A 19165-nucleotide genomic window follows, 5' to 3' on the forward strand; every position below is an offset into this window, starting at 1 on the left:
AAAGACAGGCTTTTTGTGCTGCACCATTCTGCTTTAATTCACATTCCTTATTTTTAAATCAACTATTGATATTTTCATCTTCAGAGTGGCTTGTACATAAATTGGTAACTTGTTTTGCAACTACAGGACAAAACATTATATAGTGACGCCAAGTTGTAAAATATATTTTAGGTTATAAAATTCACATCTGTATTAGTACTGATAGTCTAAATTAAAACTAAAAAACGCATAATTGTATTTGTTGCAATACTGTGTGGTTGTCACAAAATCCCAAGGCAGACCTGGACCTGGCCCACCGTTTTGACAACAATGGGTGTAACCAACTTAAAACTTAAAGGCATTAGTAGGCTCTGTTCTCACCTCCCAAACACTTGATACCTTGTCGAATACTGCAGCCTGGTGGCAACTGGCAAAGAACAAATGATACATAATATGAATCCCTAGTCAAAAAGATTTAAAAGAATATATATATATAATAAATAAAACTCAAAGATGATTTTATATTTCCAGTAGAGCAGTGATTTTCAACCTCTTTCCATGGACCATTATTTAGTTGGCATTAGAGCCACGGATCACCATTTGATGCCTCTCAAACAAAAAACTTGGATGTTGGATAGGATTATCTCCACAATTCCATCAATGCTGTATTGATGTGGTAGTGAGATAACAGTTACAGGCAAAATGTTGATCAAAGTTACAATTCTTATATATTCTCTAATTATATAAACTTCCTAAGTAATGCAGATGTTTAACAATGAGTGTGTAAAATGAAACCAAATGTATCCCTACGTGTCCATTTGGTTTCATTTTACAATCTCTTCAGTTACATATCTATAAGAGTCCATTTAGTTCCTTAACTATCCATCTTTTAACTGGGGACCACCTGGAACCCCCTAAGGACCACTGGTTGAAAACCGCTGCAGTAGAGTCCACACCAATGATATGCAACGCAACTCGTTGCAACCGGCGGCGGTTACAACCACAACTACTTTCAACAGAATACCAAAACTGCACTGACCTGCAACAGGCCAATTCAGACCGCTGCAACTGGTTGCAAGTTGCATTTGGGCAGGGCTATAGACCAATACCAATTTATCAGGAAAGGACACCATGCTTTTCTCTAAAAACAATTACTTAAATAGTAATTACTTACAATAAGTTAGTAACGATGAATTGCGTACGACCCCAATGGAAACTAGCCATAGGCTTTCTTGGGATTAAATCCTTTTAGCAGACCTAGCATTTAACTTAACTTTCCTGTGCATTTGCATCTGCAAACAGCTAATTAAGTATTCAATCAGTAACACGTCTGTCTGGTACAGAATTAATGCCAAGACCAAAACATCACCTTTACAAGTTAAATGGCCAGAGTTAGCACTATGTTATCACTTTGAAACAGAACCATGGCCATTTCCATTACGTAATAATGCCTCTAATCACCAGGCCATAACATCATGTACTGTATGTCATTGATCGAAACTTGCAATGAGAAAGCAGGTATAAAGAGTACAGTGGTTTGTTAATCAATCCAATGTTGTGAACAATTCAACAATGAAAATACAATTTAGAACACGTTATTTATGAATGTATTTATTTCTATGTAACAAAAGAATTCAAATACAATATGCAACAAACATATTTTGACTAAGCCTTCCAGTCCTGCAGTTCTTTTTGTACTTAAAACACTGTGGCTATACTCTCATACTGTAATTTCCCTCCGGTAATCAATAAAATTAAGCTTATCTTATGGGGGTTGTTCTTTCAGATACTTTGGAGTGAGGATGATATTGCTTCACTTTTCAAAGGCTTTTATAAACTCCATAGTTCTCAAAGAACAAAACAAAAGAAAATGTCACCGGATGTTCTGAAAGCAGAGGCATTTTGTGCTGTGAAGTTATTGCATCCTTGACATGACGGTCAAAATAACAGATTTGTGTCCCAGTGCAGTCACTTGAGGACGGCTGCGTAATAACACATCGTCATGGCGATACCTCCTGGAGAAGACAGTGAACTGGTCTTGTGTAAACTTTCAAAAAGGCAACAAATGACCTGGTCACTTCCTGATGAGACAAGCAACCCCATTAGAAACAGACGCACTGGGATGCATGGTATGGCATTGCTTCACTGCGTCCATATAACAAAAAAGAAATGTAATGGCCATTTGAGGTCATGTTAAATACATACAGTAATTTGTTTTATTCAAGCAGTCTGTGTCTGTATGTTGTAAGCCATGTCAATTTGAAGATTTAAGATTTTGCGTTTTAAAACATTTTTAATACAAAGTCTCACTATATTAGGATGCTCTTTCAACCAATTTAATGTATAGGATCACACTGAACCAAGGTCACGACATGGACTAGTTACATGTTCTTTTAAAATACTTTAGTTACATGTAAGAGACAGCATACATAGATTTTCATAATATTACCCAATATTCTATTTCTAACTAGGCAACTGACAACTGAATCCTCCAGTGAGCAATGCACTTAGTTATTGTTTTAATATTCATCTTATGTTTACAATTTAAATGGAAGCTATGGGTAAATGCTACCATAACATTTTCCACACGGCTTCATAAAAATAAAAGTATTTGTATTTACCAATGTTGACATATGCTTACTGAAACTTTTATACTGTGAGTAGGATCACTTGCACTCACTACCTATCGACTTTCAAGTCAAAGACCTCATGATGCCTGATTTGGAATGAAGACACAGCTGGTAGGGAAAGCTAAGGCTGCATTCAGAGGGGGGAAACAATAACAATGTGTCTGTTAAATGTCATAGAAGACTTGCTTCACACAACATGTCTCTCTCTGGGAGATAGCTTACTGTAGAGCAGCAAATTATCTTCCACCCTGAAAGCTGCCATGAACATGATACTGAATTACAAAGGCAAACAGCAGTACTAAAGCTCATTGGCTATTATCAGTTTATCGTTTTGCTACAGCTACTGCTCTTCGCCTTTGTAAGGCAGAATATGAAAATGAGTATAGAGATTTCTTGTATATAGTTTACCATTAGCGTTCCTTTCTCCATCTTTCACCGCTTTGTTTTTCTATAAAATTCAGGCTAGATGGAAAGAAAGGTAGGGCACCTGACACTTCCTCACACCTCATCACTGCAATACTTGTCCAATCATTGAGTAATCATTGTTTTAAAATGTATAGAACAAAAGACAGAGGGGAAAAAGCAGCAGCTTTACAATTACACCCCTGTTGGGTGGAGCAGACTGAAGAGGTAGCAGAGCAGTCGGACCACTTGTGACTGTGACCTCTCAAAGTCCCAACCCAGCGAACCTGAAACTGATACGAGGCATTCCGTGTTCCATTTCCCCTCCCTCTGCTCCGCCACCTTGTTCCTGCCCCCCAATACCACCCACCCCAACACCCCGTCTCATATAAACAATCTGTGACAGGTCCCTCCCTACCCTAAGCGCTGCACCCCTGAGCTGTACCCCTTTGTATTGGTCCCCTCCCCTCTCTCCAACAGGTCACCCTCTCTTCTTATTCTTCTCTCCATCCCTAAGACTGTTGTACAAGTCAATTACTCCAGTTAGGACGACTAGCGCTTTGCTTTGGTTTCTTCAACCTCTTTATCTGAAAAAGAGGAGACAAAAAGAGAAAAAGAAAAGGGTAAATGATGCAAATCTCTATTTTAGCCCTCAACAGACTTTTTGCCCCTTTTGCTCCACAGGAGTTTTTTGTCCTATCTGCGTTACAATTTGACAGGTGTACTGTGGTCCGGTCCAACTCCCGCCGGTCAGGTTTTTAATTAAAATTACAGGCTCAAAGAGGAAATGTCCATTCGTACACACGTACAGTAGCTCCACTGTATGTTTATATGTTCAAGACACCGACTCCCTCACTGAATACTATGAAAATTCTCTTCTGTGTTCGTGTGGCCTTCTCACCTTTCTTGAGGTCATCTCTCTTTTTGGCTGCGTCCTCTCGCTGTTTCTTGATAATGGCCAGTCTGGCCAGGTCAGCCCTGGCCTGCTCCGTCTTCCCCTCGAGGTGGAGCTTCATGTAGCGTTCCTTCGCCTTCTGTTTCTCTATCTCCTCTCTTAAAAGGTAGAGGAGGGTGGAAGAAGGAGAGAGAGAGGGGACGACAGGTCGAAAGAGGACAAAAGGGTTATTGAACATACATACAGCCGTCACACAAAAAACACCTCACACCACAGGAAGGAAATGTATGACAGAACAGGGACAGATGTCAAAGGACAAACAAAGAGATTGAAGTGTGCAAGGATGGAGAGGACAGAGCACAGGGTGACAGATCACAGCACAGTGACAGCAATCTCTGCGGTCAAAGTAAAAAGAAAAAAAAAACAAAGCCGATTGCCAGCTCCCTAAGTTGAAAATATTCATGATAAAAAGAAAAAAAAGTGTACTTGAGTGATGGCTTACCTTTCTCTGCGTGATAGCTCTTTCGGTGCATTCAAGTCCAACTCTGTCACCTTCTTACTCTTTGATGTCACACGGTTGGGATTCTCAATTTCTATTAGCCCCTCCACACCACTCTTCTTCTTATTCTATGTGGCAAAGGAATCAGTAAGAAGACATTACTTTACAGAACACCAACAGGGACATTAAACAATGCTGGCCACAGGTCAAATGTGGCTGTGGCTTGTCTGTTATGTTATTGTTAACTAGTTACTTTGGCAAGGCAACATCATCAATTTTGAGGCGTTTTTCTATAGTCCTCTCGACTGGTGATGTAGTTAAAGCTGCACTGTAACTTTCCTGTTCTACCCAGGATTTGAACACCGTCTCCGACTCCTACTCAAGTGCTGGAATTTGTGTGTCAGAATTCATGTCAAACCAGAAACAGGATTGTGTAAAGAGTTGTGTCCAACCTAGACACAGATCATACAGATTGGACAAAATAACTTTATTCACTAATAAGGGTTAGGTTTACATAGTAGAGCATGATAATAACATCATACAAGTTTCATAATAGAGCTCCAAGTTGCTGGTAAATTAATGGTCGCTGTAGCCACACCAGTGAACATAAGATTGATAATGGTACACATATATACCAATTGGTACAGGGTGTTCGGTTTGCTATGGCCATGTACCAAACAAGTGGCAGAATGTTTTATTTATTTTGTATTGCTTTGAATGGGGAATTTCATTCCGAGTTCTCAGTTCCCAGACAAACCCAGCAAGCTTGTTTTCCAGAGTCCAGTTCACGACCAACATCATGAAGGCTCTGTTGCAAATAGAACAGAAACTTGGTAGAAGGAATGTTGTACTGAAATACATTACAGGGAGCCTATGTAGACCTCCAGTGTTGGAGGTTGATTTGTTCCCGGTTTCTGTAATTTGAACTACTGCAACCTACTCGTTTAAACATGGATAAGGGAATAGCGGGGGTCTGGAGGTATTTTTTAGGTGTTGGAAAGCTGATGTATAGTCTATGAAATATGTGTACAGTAAGTATTACACTGTGTACAATATCTTTGTGAGTGAACGTGCATTATGTTACAATGGGAGTGTTGACAAGTTCCTGTAAAGACTTAAGTCATATGTTAGGCTTTAGAAACACAAATAATTTACCATTTAAGAGCTTGGAAATTGGAATGGTGGATGAAAAAGACGAGAAGAGTACATGTGGATAAGTCCAACTGTGTCTTTGAAGGCTCAAAGAAAAAACTGTATACAACAGCACATCACACAATTCTCACCTCCATCTCCTCATCACTGCTGCTGTCCGAGTTGGATTCTTCACTGTCCTTCGCCTCACCACCATTCGCCTCCTGGCAAACAAACACAAAAACGTTTTAAACCCTAATTCCAGTTCAAAACTTGCTTTTACTTATGTAGTTAGTAGTACCAGTAGGCTACTCACCAGCTCTCTCTGCTTTCTCATCTGTCTGTCAATCTCCTCTGGGTTGCTGAACTGCTTCCCTCGGCCCTTGTGGCCTTTCTTTCCTGCATCACCAAAAAACATGAAAGATGAGTCGCACACAAGATGAGTCACATATGACGTCTACTGCGGTACAGCTCGATTTTAATAACTGTCAAAGACTTCCATGCCTTACAGAGTGGTGTTTTGTAAGCCAGTGGTTCTCAAAGTGGGTTCCAGGGACCCCCAGGGGTCCTTGAGGGAGTTCCCCAGCTAAATAGCCAAGGACCAAATGGTTATGGACCCATATGTGTCTGTAACTCTTAAGAGTGTTCAAATGGAACGCGTGTCAAACTGGGGGTCCTTGAAATTAAAATGGGTGAGAATCACTGCTAGAGCTGTAAACATCTTCTTGTATGTATTTTTTTTTTCTTTTTTTAATGGCGGTCCGGGCTCTAGGGGCTAATAAGAGTCAATTTGAGGGTCCTTCACATGAAAAGGTTTGAACCACTATTGTAAGCTACTGATAACAGACGGAGTATTATGTTTTACATTAAATGTCTTGACAAATGTCCACCAGCAGTCCAGCACAATAAAGCGCTCGCCGCTCAGAGTTAAACGGCCCTGTGCTGCACATGGTGCTACCCGGCAGAATGGTGCAATCCAACCAGCTGTCACATTTCACCTTTATACTGTATACCACCAGCAAATGGCCAAGACTTTAACGTGAAACTAACTAAAGGCGTGTATAAATTGACTGAAATATATAGTTCCTGGTCGCTGGGAAACGACACGTTCTCATCCCTTCGCTTGCTGACAATTCACAACGAAGCCCGGTTTTATTCGCTCGCTCGCTAGCAGCTATTAGCTTAGCAACAAAGCAAGTCAAGACATTCCTTCAGTACGCCAGTAGTTATACATTAATACTTTTCAACAAACGTTGTCAGTGAAAGTCACTTACCACCTCGTGGCATATTGAGATGTTAATTGTATAAAACGAGTGCCTAAATGAAGCAGCGGGACAGTTTGATAGTAGCGGCCAACTAAAGTGCTCTTTCGTTCGTAGTCTCTCCTGGAAAAATAGTTACAGGCCGGTACGCAGCTTCCTGAATGAAAGGCGGCGCCTGTAGATATTCAACCAATCACTAAACAGAGTAGTTGACAGACAGCTACATGGACCATTGAGCTGGGAATAGTAAAAGCAAAGCGACAGTATGGCATTTCTCAGGGCCAAGTGGCCCTTCAGATATGAAATCTACTTTGGGAAGAATAATCTTTTAAACATTAGATACATTCAAAATGTATTTCAATGTCCAGTGTTTATTTAACACCCAAACAACCACAAATAAAAACTAAACTAAAAACGTGTACTTTTAAAGATCATCTAGATACATCTGATGAGAAAATCAAAATCCAGGGGAGGTGAAAATGACATGCAAAATTATGAAGCCATTTTCACTGAGCAGCTTCCTGACAACAATTCTGTGAAAATGATGGTCTATAATGCATGAGTTGACAAAGTCTATTCTATTCTGTTGTTTTTGCGGTAATTTTGGTTGTCATTTAAGTCTCTGCCTATATTTTCCTCCTCCTGTGAACGTGTGTCCTTGGTGGTTTTCCTGTGTCTGAGGCAGCAGAAGGAACCAATTGCAAGAACAAGTCCAGAAGTAATAAGCTCTCCTCCGGCCATGTAGAAAATCAGCTCATAGTTCTTGAATGCATCCACTAGGCGCCCTGTGAAGAAAAAGGCGTCAATGCATGAGTTAAAGGGGGGGAGGATTGCAGAATGTAATAATATAAAATCTATATATTTTTGCCAGGATTTTGAGAATACACTTTCTTTATGTATATTTCCTATCCCTAAACTGAAATGCCACAGATAGCTCTATTGTCACTTCGCCTCACCCATCACCCACCTGCTGAAGGGGGTCCGATGAGCACGGCTATAGCCTCGATGAGCAGCACCAAACCCAGTGCACTGGAAAAACCATCTGTGCCTACAATTCCCATCAGCACCTCAAACTGCAGGGACCCCACCATCCCATAAGACAGGCCAAAGAACACACAGAAGATGACCAGATCTTTGTAGCTCGTGCTCTGGGCAGAACATACATCAGTTAAACCATTAAAAAGCAGAGCTAGGCTGAACAGGTACACGATTCTGGGTCTTATCCATTTGAGGCTGGCCAAAACGCCACAGGTTGGCCGGGCAAAAATGTCAATGATACCAATGATGGAGAGCAGGAAGGCAGCCTCGCGGTCAGGCACTCCCTGGTCCTTGGCAAAGTTCACCAACAGGATAGTGGGCACAAATAGTCCTAACACCACAATGAACTTAGCAAAGATGTAGATAATCAGACCCCTGTTCCGAAGCACGCTGAAATCCAAAAGTTTCTTCTTTTTCTGAGTGGTTATCTTCATTCTGTCTTTCTCCTGCTCTGACATTGTTGTCCTTGACGGCAGCATTTCTTTCAGCTCTTGTGCATTCAGATCTTCCATCTCCACCTCGTTCCCCCTCCTCCTCACCTTCGTCTCCAGAGGCCTCATGACAGCTCCGCATGTGCAGCAGTTAAGCATCAGCCCACCCATGATGAGGAATCCCCCCCTCCACCCATACTTATTCTCCAGGATCTGGCCGAGAGGAGACAGTATGGATAGGAACACAGGGCTCCCAGCTGCAGACAGGGCGTTAGCTAAGGGTCGACGCTTGTCAAAGTAGCTTCCCAGCATAATGAGTGATGGCTGGAAGTTCAGTGCCAGACCTAGACCTGGCAATGGAGAAGACAAACAAGAACTAATTGATAAAATCATATGACATTGTTTGCTGAATGTTCTGTTGAAAATCAAAGAAATGGTGAAGGTAGACTTTTGATTGTAGATTATGGCTGTGCAATGACAAACAATAACAAAGAATCATAACTTTGTCAAATAACATATTATATTAGTGTCTTATTGTACTTTAAATAGTAACAATTTCTTTTCATTAGCATCTTAATTTGCATTTTGCATCGTTTTGTAAGAGGTTTTGTTTGCTTAAAGATAAGGATAGTGGTTAAAGATAAGGATAGTGCCAGGTACCTGTAACAACACCAGCTGTGAAATAAAGCTCTATTATGTTAGTGGTGAAAGATGCCCCCACCATCCCTGCTGAAGCAAGCAGTCCCCCAACCAGCATCACTGGCCGGCAGCCAAACTTGTTGACCATGATACTAGACACAGGGCCTGGATGTGGGGAGGGAGAGAGAGAGAGTTCTATTGTATTGACTATACTTGTACTGTTCTCCGTTTTTGTCTAATAAAATGTTCTATCAATCCATCAATAAGACTTCCACATGTAAGGTTGCAGGTTATGTAAACAGCAGTTGACAATAATAACAGGACAGTAGCATGCAATCACGCCACTAGTAGGTCCACAGCGGGTAATAACACGGGAACATTTGCTTTGTCTAAATTACACAGTAAATAAACACTCAGGATTGGTGTATATGTGGAGCTCTCACCTGAGCCATAGAGCATGGCCAGCATGATGGAGGAGATCCACGCTGTGTCGCTGTATCCCACCCCAAAGTCCTTCATCAGCTCTTTAAAGTAGACACTGATGGCCTTGGGGAAGGCGTAGGAGAAGCCTGTGACGATGAAGCAGCTGAACAGCACCATCCAACCCCAGCCTCCATCAGGAGGTGGAGCCCTGCTCATCTGAGGCACACTGCTGACACCCATGGTGAAACAGAAAGTGGTCCCTACACAGAAGACATTTAAAATAGTGTGACTTTGAATCACAGAAAATGAACAAGGAAGTATTCACATGTGGACAGTGTGTAGTTAATCAGTCTATAAGTATCCACGTAGTAGTAGGTATGAAATGGATAAAACATACTGTGTTTAATATTATATCACAGCTTAAGACCAGGTTCACATTAACATGGGCCAGGACAAATCAGCTTTATTGTCACTTCACAGGTTTACAGAAGTAATGAATTGGGTGAAATTAGTTTTTGTCCATCCTTCCCATCGTATCGTTATTTTCCATAGAGGAAAGAAAGGGAAGAAAGTGGGGGCAAAGGGGGAAAGGAGATCAAGCAAGAAGAATAAAAAACAAATACAGTAGCCTATATTTACATATTTACACATGGTACCAGAGATAAAAATATAAAAAGGTGCATGAGCGTTGCAGCAAATGTACACTTACAGATGTATACTTACATGATATTCTTATATACTGTACATGATATACTTATATACCCTAACCCTACAAATTAGGCTTACGAAGTTAAAATGTTGGCACTACAATCTTACAATGTGCAAGGCCTGTGGCTAATCAGGCAGAATTTGTCGGAGATCTCAGTCTGAAAAACATAACTTTTATGATGAATGTAGTTGTTTATACCATATCAGGCTTGATGTCTGAGTTTTTAATTCTTCCACCATTCTGTCCTTTCACCATAATCCGATTGTTTACTTAGCCTACTTCTGAGTAGTGGTTCAATATGAATGTACCACACAGAAGAGTTATATTTCATGTAGTATATGTTGCACATTTTCATTAATAGCTTTGGTAGATATTTTTGGGATGTTTTTAATCATTGAGCAACAGTGAAGAGAGAGACAGTAAATGCAGAGATAGATGGGGAATAACATTCAGCAAATGGTCTGGCCTGCCTTGAATCAAACCGGTGACTTGCTAATCTGGGAATGTGCCCTTTGATCAATCTGCAAGTTGTTATGTACTGTAGATTGTGGAACGTATTTTAATGAATAAAATAAGTTCCAATAATAGTTTTAACCAATTTAGGGTCTGTGAATAACCAGCTCATTTGCAGTGGATGGAGGTGCATGGTGTCCCTCCTCTTCCATTGAGAAATGTAGACTCTGGTGTCGGGTAGGACACCTATTAGTTGACAGTCAAGACAAGCAGTATACTGCCTGGCCAAGTGGGGATTACCTCTTGAGTGGTAGAGATATGGTCTCATGGTGATAACCTGAGAAATCCCAGGTAGGACACCATAATAACAGAGTGCAGCTTTTAAACATCACTTTGCAGTATTAATTGAAGGAGGCCGAACATCACTTTTTCAAGGCCACATGTACCGTTATGTATTTTATAAATATAACATTCATAAGTTGTTTTACCTCTTCACCGGTGATCCAGTACAGGTAATGTTATACAGTTGACGTTCTTTCTTGGAGTGCCCAAAATAGTCTTGAGAAAAACTCAAAGCTCCAGAAACCATTCCATTTGTCTATCTACTAAATTCTAAGCCTGTTCCATTCAACCAAGTGGGTTTTCACAGTTTCTGTATCTGTGGGAAATAAAGCCAGGCAAACAAGTCCTCTTCATCTACTTTTTGCCTCTCTCACCACTTTGGTAGAGGTTATACAATTTAAAGGAGTTGACCAATTCCCCCCACCCCTTTCCTACGGTACTTTGCATTACCGGTAATCACAATAATGTGTGCGATTACAGTATACTGTATGCCAACAGGTTGATCCGAAACAACAACACTGGATATGCAGTGGGTCTACTGCACGTACCACAATAATCTGCCTGACCTCACACAACCTTTTCATCATGATAAATTACACATTGCATTTTACAATTACAAGTTACTTATTAAGTGACAATAAAATTGATTCTTGATTCTGGGTCATTTTTAATGGCAAAAGTATTACAATTTGTAAAGAATATTTTCAATAACTCAAAAATAGTGATAGTAATAGCTCAAAATAGCTAAAGTGTAACATGTCATATTGTATAATGGAATGGCACGTATACATGCTTAATTCTGAGTAAAATCCTAAACAAATCTTTTGTAAAATACCTACAAGAGCCTTTACATAACCCCACCTATATACACTATAATAGGGATTTACTGTAATGAGCCCAAGTGTTCTCCTTGGTGCTGGAAGTACCGATAGGATTATTGACAGATAATATGGTTTCCACTTCCTCAACAGTAAAAAAGGAAAAAAAAGAAGTGATAATCCCGTAATAACTTCATACAACATTCTACAAACTTGCATCTTGATGCAATTTCCATTTAAGACATACAGTACATAGGTAAATGGTATTCAATACCAGGCATACGTAATACGTATGGCCCCTTGAAAAAATAAGAACAATCTATTTGATATTTCAGATGTGTGGAGGCATCATTTAACAACCATACAGTACATAGAAAACTGGTCCCTGAATCTCATCCGTTAGCATCCCTTATCAATTTGACAGAGGTACTCAGAGTTACCGATCTCCAATATTGACTCTTTATATCCAGAAATGGTGCTGCTTAATAATATCACAGCACCTACAGGTAGGGGTGGATATTGGCAAGAATCTCACGATGCGATACGTATCACGATACTTGGGTCACGATGCAATAGTATCACGATAAATTGTTAATCTTTGCGATACGATACTATTGCGATACTATTGCGACATATCAGCTTTAAAAGCTGAAGGCGCTGCTCTAATGTTGTTGTCTTCGTTGTTCGCAGCCATTTTCTCAAGAGAACTCACTCACTGAACCGTGGGAAGGGGAAGTAGCTGCTATAGTACAGCGACATCTAGAGGCAGCAGAGTGTCAGGACCGGACTTCTACCATAGAGACACACGGGCTCCTACAAATTCACGCCCACAATTGAAACAGCGGCCCCACTTCGGGTAAGGGAGAATGGTGCACTGCAAACCAGCCCATAGAAAGTCATTGCAATTCAGCTGTGGTTAGCCTAATATTAAAATAATCCTACATGAACTGCAGACTATCTTGATTTAAATAAAAATATGTTTCCAGATGTATGGCCTGCCCCTGACAACATATCTTCTTGTTTGCTAAATACATGATGTGTGTCACGTTTAATTTGCCACTTGAATGGGTTACCCATAATGTTAACAGAGAAGAGTGGAAACGGCAGACACAGAACCTGTCGCTTTTCAGTGACATCACTGTCTTTACTGCTGTGCGTTTATGAGCGCCGACTTTGACGATCCTGACCTTTTCAACTATAGAGTGGATTCTCCAGATTAGTATTAATTCAAAAATAACCTGCAAGACTCCGTTTGGAAGAAGCGAGATGCGATCATTTTCCAAAAATAAACAGCCTAATTATACATGAGAGACGAGCGTATCTGGGTATAGAAAACCTCAAGGGATGCGTCCCATGACGTATGTACCATGCGACCACCTAAACTTAAGATTTCCAATGCTAGCACTTTTGACTCACAGATGAAGTATATTAAAGTATATTGAAGGTAGTGTGTCAAGATGACAGATATGCCACTTTAAAAAGGCAAAATTAAACTCATGTGACACTTTATTAGAACACAAAAAAAATCGCTATGGACTCAGTAGTCAACCACTGAAATTATGATATTTCACGATGCCTCTCATTGGGATTGCATTGGCAGCTGCAGTTCACCGTTCATCCTTACCCGACGTGGGGTCGCTATCACAATAGGGCGGCCATATTTGTAGGCGCCCGCCCGTGTGTCTCTATTGGTTCCTATGCATGGGAACATATTTTATTGTTATAAGTATCGCAATACTACTGCCTGAAGTATCGATACAGTATTGGCAAATAAACTATTGCGATGTATTGCGATATCGATTATATTGCCCACCCCTACCTACAGGAGTCCTTTCCTACATGTATGTCTCAATAATTAAAGAAAATAACAATAGCGTATCTAACGGTCCCTATTCTATAGTTGCATTAAGGCCTGGTGACATATAGCAAAACTTTAGAGGCAGCAAGATCACAATTGTCATTTTTTTCTATGATTCTTCATCTCCTCCAGCTCCCTTTCCATCAGATGGCACTCTGCCGTAGTCTCTGACAGCTGTGAAAAAGAAAAAGAGTCACATTAACATTGTAGATAAAAAAAGAGAAAGACGAGTGGGAAGGGGGATGATGGTATGACATAATGTTAAGTCCACATTATGCTATGTTATTTATTTAGCTTATGCACTTATTCAGAGGGATTTGTCACTGTTGGTGTCTTTCTGAAGGACACTTTGGCCCCTTTTAAACCGGGGTTGAAGCGGGTTGGTTATTTTATCCTGACTAATTTTGAACCAGTTCAGAGTGTTTCCACTGAAAATGACTCGGCTCATAACCCTAAAAGTTGTTTTAGAACTGGAACCAAAACATACTTGGTTGTTTCTTGCCCTGAACTGGGAAACTATTATACAGATTGGAAGATGCAGATCATGATGCGACATAAACAATGGCAGAAGCAAGTGAAATACCATAAATGGTGTTGGAACAACAGAAGTTCAGGAGAGAGAGAAACACACCATGACTCCTCCCCCCTCTCCACCTACCTGCTCTCACACCACCTACCTGGCCTACCTGGCCCTTAGCTCCGCCCCCTAGACATCTACCTAGCTCTATTTATCCTCACTCTAACTTCAGTTCAGTCCACGTCGCCACGGACGCCGACGGTGCAGACGACTACGCCATACGACCCCTACCCCAAGACTCCAGGGTCTGCGACCCTCCCCGGAACCTACACCCTCCCCAATCCCCTCCTTCCACTACGGACTCATTACTGCTTGATTTCATTATTATCATTGATCGATTCATGATCGTTTACACCATAGATCCATGTCTGCTCATCGATCACTGCTCATTATTTATCTGCCCTTTACTTCATTAAAACCCTTAAACCTTCATGGTGTGTTTCTTGTTAGCTAGTGAATTTAAAATATAAAAAGAAAGGGGAAACTGTATCTGCCATTGTCGATTGAATTTCTCCTGGACAGTTCGACTGATCATATTCAACACATTGCTGGCCAGGCCTGGAATACTGGTGCTTAAAACTATTGGAAACGCAAGCCGTTTCCGTGAAAGCACCAAGGTTGCAAGAATATGGAATGGAACCAGTTCTAGACCCACATTTATTTTGGTGGAAAGGGGGACTGACAAGAGTGCATGGTAATTTAATGACACACAGCTTTTTGCCGAGCTTGAACCTATGAACTTTTAGTCATAAGATGGCCTATCTCTTGTTATACATTTTTGAATCTGCCTGAAAACCCCACCCCTGGCAGATCTTGATTAGAACACAATGCCATTTCAAATGATGAAATATAAAGAAGAACTTATGAGAGTGCACTGTAGTCATAATGTGAAGTATAAGGTCTATGAAAATGAATAATAATATATCACAACTCATTAACTGTGTTTTAGACAAGAGCATCGGTTCAGCCTTTGCAAAAAGTGTAGCATTCTTGCATTTAGAATTTGTTCAGACATCTCAAAAATTCAAAAGGATCACACAACATAGCCAGGGTCGTCTCAAAAGTGGATAAATACTCACCATGTCCAATAACGTTTCAATTTTGAGTTTCAGAAGATTATTCTCCTCTTCCAGCTGTAGATTCCTTTTCTTCAGCCTCTGTACGTCCTTACCAGACACATTATCCCCAGACTCTGAGTACAATATAGGGTAAGAAACAGACAAAATGCTCACATTAGTGAAAAACAATTACTTAAACTATTACTCTGCAGTACAAGTGTAGCCTGATACTTCAGTCCGCACATCACCACCTCCTGTTGGTGGGTGGTAGTGTGAGATGTCTGGCGCTCACAGTCAGGCAAGTACAAGTGTACAATTTAGTCTGTGTTTAATCATCAAACAGACAGGGCTTGACATTAAGGCTTGTCCTGTTGTCCGGGACATGTAATAAATCCTTCCGGACAAGCTCATTAAAAATGTACTTGTCCGTTGGACAAGTGGCTCTTGGTTTAACTTTTTCTGTGACAGCAGAGTTTGTCCTGTATGCAGGCTATGAACTGGCGATACTATGGGGTGGGGGGAGCAAGGGGGGTCGTTAGCAGTCCTTTTGTTATTTATTACAAATGACTATGAAATGTCTAATCTTTATCCAGACAAGTTACTTTTGTGCCCGGACAAGTGAATGGGAAATGTACTTGTCCAAAGGACAAGAGCCTCAAAAAGTTAATGTCAAGCCCTGATACAGAGACAGATTGTGAGCCATCATAGCATCCCAGAAAATTCGGAGAATAGAAGAGATAATAGTACTAATAATTTCAACTCAACAGCTTGTAGAAGGAACCTAGCCGCAAATTGCAACACTAGATTTTTTTTATAATCGGATGAATCTAGGGTTGCAATACCTCCCATAGGCAGCCAATGGATCAAAACAGATTTTTGCTATCTGATTGTATTAAACAACGTCAAACTCACCAATATTGCGTCTCTATGAAAAGTGTTCGTTTCAGAAACATCCACCGTAAACATGTTATGATTTATTTTCTGTCAAGAAATCCAAGCAGACATGGTTTATTTTCTAAGTGTTGAACTTCGAAAGCGCTCGTCTTCTATAACGCCATGTCCCGCTGCCTCCTGCATTATGTGAGATTTAGAACCAGCTGGTACACAGGACCTTTGAGCGATTTTCCACGAGTGCTTCCAAACTCCAGGACTTAGAAAAAATAATCACCTGAACCAAATTTTTTGATAGAAACTGGTTCATAACATGTCTATGGTGATTTTTCTGAAACAAACACTTTGCAGATAGAAAGAGTAAATTCCAAGCTTTTCATAGAGCCGCAATATTGGTGAGTTTGACTTGACGTTGTTTAATACAATCAGATGGCAAAAAACTGTTTTGATCCATTGGATCCCTATGGGAGGTATTGCAACCCTAGATTCATCCGATTATTATTTGCGGCTAGAAGGAACCACTGGACTGATTTCATTTGTATTCAGGCCATTGTAGACGGGGCAATGTATTTATTACCTGATATCCAATGTCCCTCTTCAAACTTCAAGCTCTGTCCCCCAACATTCATTACAGGTGGTCCATACTCAAGGCCCAATTCTATTTCCCTCGTTGAGCGGTCCAACTTAAATCAGATGAGAAGAGAGATTAGGATAAAACAAAACAAAACAAAACATCAACTTTATGCTGAAAAAATAAACATAAAGCAATGTTACCAAGTCAATCTTTGACCCTCAGACTCTGCTCAGATACATCCTCATGTAAGGAAAACCCTTATGACATCTTAGGGTGCCCTCACACCAAAATACCTAGAGTGGAATCCGCCAATGCATTTCAATGAGAATGGAGCATGTTTTGCCAGTAGAGGATTTCTGCAAAAAACGCTCCATTCTCATTGAAATGCATTGGCAGATTCCACTCTAGGTATTTTGGTGTGAGGGCACCCTTATGCGCACTCTTCCTGAAATACTTTTACTTTAAAAATACATTTTTGTACTTTCCCCATCACGGTTATGTACTCACAGTGTGAAGGTTGGACAGAGAGGCAGACTTGCGAGGAGGCGTCTTCTTCGGACTAAATGTGCTACCGAAGAGCGGCATCATGGTCACCGATTTCCTTAGTGACTGAATGAAACAAAGGCGTATTAATTAGAATCATCTATGGAACTAGCTGTTAGGTAGGCCTAATAGTACAATGAACTAATCCTAACCAGGGAGGGACATCATGACCCCCGTCCCCCTTAGTAGAATCTCTGATCATATTCTAGCTAGGAACAAAGGCTATTATAGTTGCTATATATAGCTGGAAAGTTATATATTTATTTACCTCCGTAGCTGCTGTTTTGTTTCTTTTCAATGGGAGTTGTAAATGTAAAGACTCCTGTGTTTTGTTTTCCTCTCGATAGTAACCCCATTCATGTTACTGCGCATGCGTGGGAATTCCATCGTGTCCTTATTAGGTTAATCTACACACTTAAAACGTATTAAAACTCTTTAAGCATATGAGTTGTACATGAAATATAAATATTAGTGAGATTTTGAAAGGCAATGTATTGAAGCGAATGCAAAGGCCACATACTGGAAAGACATATGCATATTCTATTTAGGAAAATAAAAGTCAATACCCCTCCTGAATACGTGCAACGGAATAGTCCTTGAAACGTGAGTAAATCACCATGGTGATCGCGTCACTTGCTAGCGGTTCATTGCTTGCAAAAGGCAAGAACAAAAAGTATTAGAATTATTTCCACGTATGTTTTTAAATGCTGGATTTTCTCTGAGAAATGTATATATTCAGAAAATACCACCCAAAAAAGCAAGTACGTTTCCACGAACGACTTTCATTTATAAAAGCAATAGGCTCCTCCCTCACTGACATCAAGCCCCAGTGGCCTAATGGATAAGGCACTGGCCTCCTAAGCCAGGGATTGTGGGTTCGAGTCCCATCTGGGGTGTAGTGTTTTTGCTTCCAAACAATTAAATGGCGTAAATGCTATAGCGTTATGTTTATCGTTAAGCATGCAAGCATAGAAACAATGGCACGGACTAGTCGACTACAGAAAAGATGCTAAAAGTGTCAACGTTCGTGGGACGACTGACTCCTCCAGTCACAAAATCGGAAACGCACGCATTTTACATCATTGAAATTACATCATGGAGCAGCACAACAAACTTTGCATAATTTTGAGCGCTTTGGTTGCATTAGCAGAAACTTACCGTGAGTATTATACATTTATTCCTTAGACTACTAGCCACTTTAATCTCCATAAATTTGCATGCATTTCGAAAACGTTGTTTTGTAAACAAGAAAGAATAGGGAAATATAATTCCCCATATTCGATTTTGTTTAGGGTCACAGAATGGTTCATATGTAAATTTATTCTAATTGTCAAAGAAGCAAATATTGGAATTGTTGTTTTGGGACTAAACCTATTTTATTCTGATCACCATAGGACTAGTTTATGTAACAACATAATAATAGAAATGGATTGCTTGCTGTCCCCCAAGTTTCTCATGCAGCATGCTGTGTTGTCTGACTCTGAATCTGTTCTGAAATGTTTCAGAATGTGTATTTTTAATATCCTTAAATGCGTAATATTGCCTTGTCTGCTTGTCTGCAAAGATAATTCCTTTGAACGCCATATCTGGCAATAACAGTCACGATTCTGAACTAATCACGATGCTTTCTTACATAATGCGTGCCATCCAATCCAAGCCTCTTTATCCTCCTCTTATGTCTAGATTACCAAGAGGCCACAGTGTCCTGGGATTCTGCCCAGAAGATTGTCATTCTGAAAGAGGGGGTGATGGAGAGTGGGGGAGGGGCTTATGGATTCTTCAATGATACCCTGCTTCTATCCGGATGGGGGATTCTGGAGGTGCGGGCAGGCTTTGGGGAGAGTGGACAGGACGATGAAACCACCTACCTGCTGGCTGGCTACCTGGAGGGATACCTCACTGCAGAGTGAGTGCTCCAACATGGCCACAGGTCATGTGTACACTACATGCCTACTGTGTAGGAGCCTAGATTGCTTGTTCAACTTCAAAATAGCAGAAAATAAAGAAATAAGC

General features: G+C 40.5%; 4 protein-coding genes across 4 annotated transcripts in view; 1 reads left to right on the forward strand and 3 right to left on the reverse strand.

Annotated features, from left to right (window-relative positions):
* Positions 1–3440: 3440 nt before the first annotated feature.
* pdap1a (pdgfa associated protein 1a) lies at positions 3441–6945 on the reverse strand. Its single transcript, XM_080747958.1, has 6 exons — positions 6811–6945; positions 5853–5935; positions 5689–5760; positions 4409–4533; positions 3913–4064; positions 3441–3598 (listed from the first exon to the last, which is right to left on the reverse strand). The coding sequence occupies exons 1-6, from the start codon at positions 6821–6823 to the stop codon at positions 3564–3566; spliced, it is 480 nt and encodes a 159-aa protein (XP_080604084.1). The 5' UTR covers positions 6824–6945; the 3' UTR covers positions 3441–3563.
* Positions 6946–7371: 426 nt separating this feature from the next.
* On the reverse strand, positions 7372–9569 carry slc16a8 (solute carrier family 16 member 8; the record flags this gene model as incomplete). Its single annotated transcript, XM_080747435.1, has 4 exons — positions 7372–7583; positions 7766–8617; positions 8928–9071; positions 9350–9569. 4 exons carry the CDS (start codon positions 9567–9569, stop codon positions 7372–7374), a joined length of 1428 nt encoding a protein of 475 aa, XP_080603561.1.
* A 2459-nt stretch (positions 9570–12028) lies between these two features.
* cby1 (chibby 1, beta catenin antagonist) lies at positions 12029–17496 on the reverse strand. The gene is made up of 6 exons (XM_080747960.1): positions 17421–17496; positions 17117–17218; positions 16613–16718; positions 15166–15278; positions 13471–13683; positions 12029–12151 (listed from the first exon to the last, which is right to left on the reverse strand). The coding sequence occupies exons 2-5, from the start codon at positions 17195–17197 to the stop codon at positions 13609–13611; spliced, it is 375 nt and encodes a 124-aa protein (XP_080604086.1). The 5' UTR covers positions 17198–17218; positions 17421–17496; the 3' UTR covers positions 12029–12151; positions 13471–13608.
* plbd1b (phospholipase B domain containing 1b) overlaps positions 17196–19165 on the forward strand; it is a gene marked incomplete at both ends in the record, with an annotated part of 9301 nt that continues 7331 nt past the window's right edge. The window contains 2 exon segments of the mRNA XM_080747436.1: positions 17196–17214; positions 18836–19058. Coding sequence (XP_080603562.1) covers positions 17196–17214; positions 18836–19058 — 242 coding nt within the window.

Source organism: Nannobrachium achirus (assembly GCF_963921795.1).
Source record: "Nannobrachium achirus genome assembly, chromosome: 18".
In the NCBI taxonomy this organism is placed as follows: Eukaryota; Metazoa; Chordata; class Actinopteri; order Myctophiformes; family Myctophidae; genus Nannobrachium; species Nannobrachium achirus.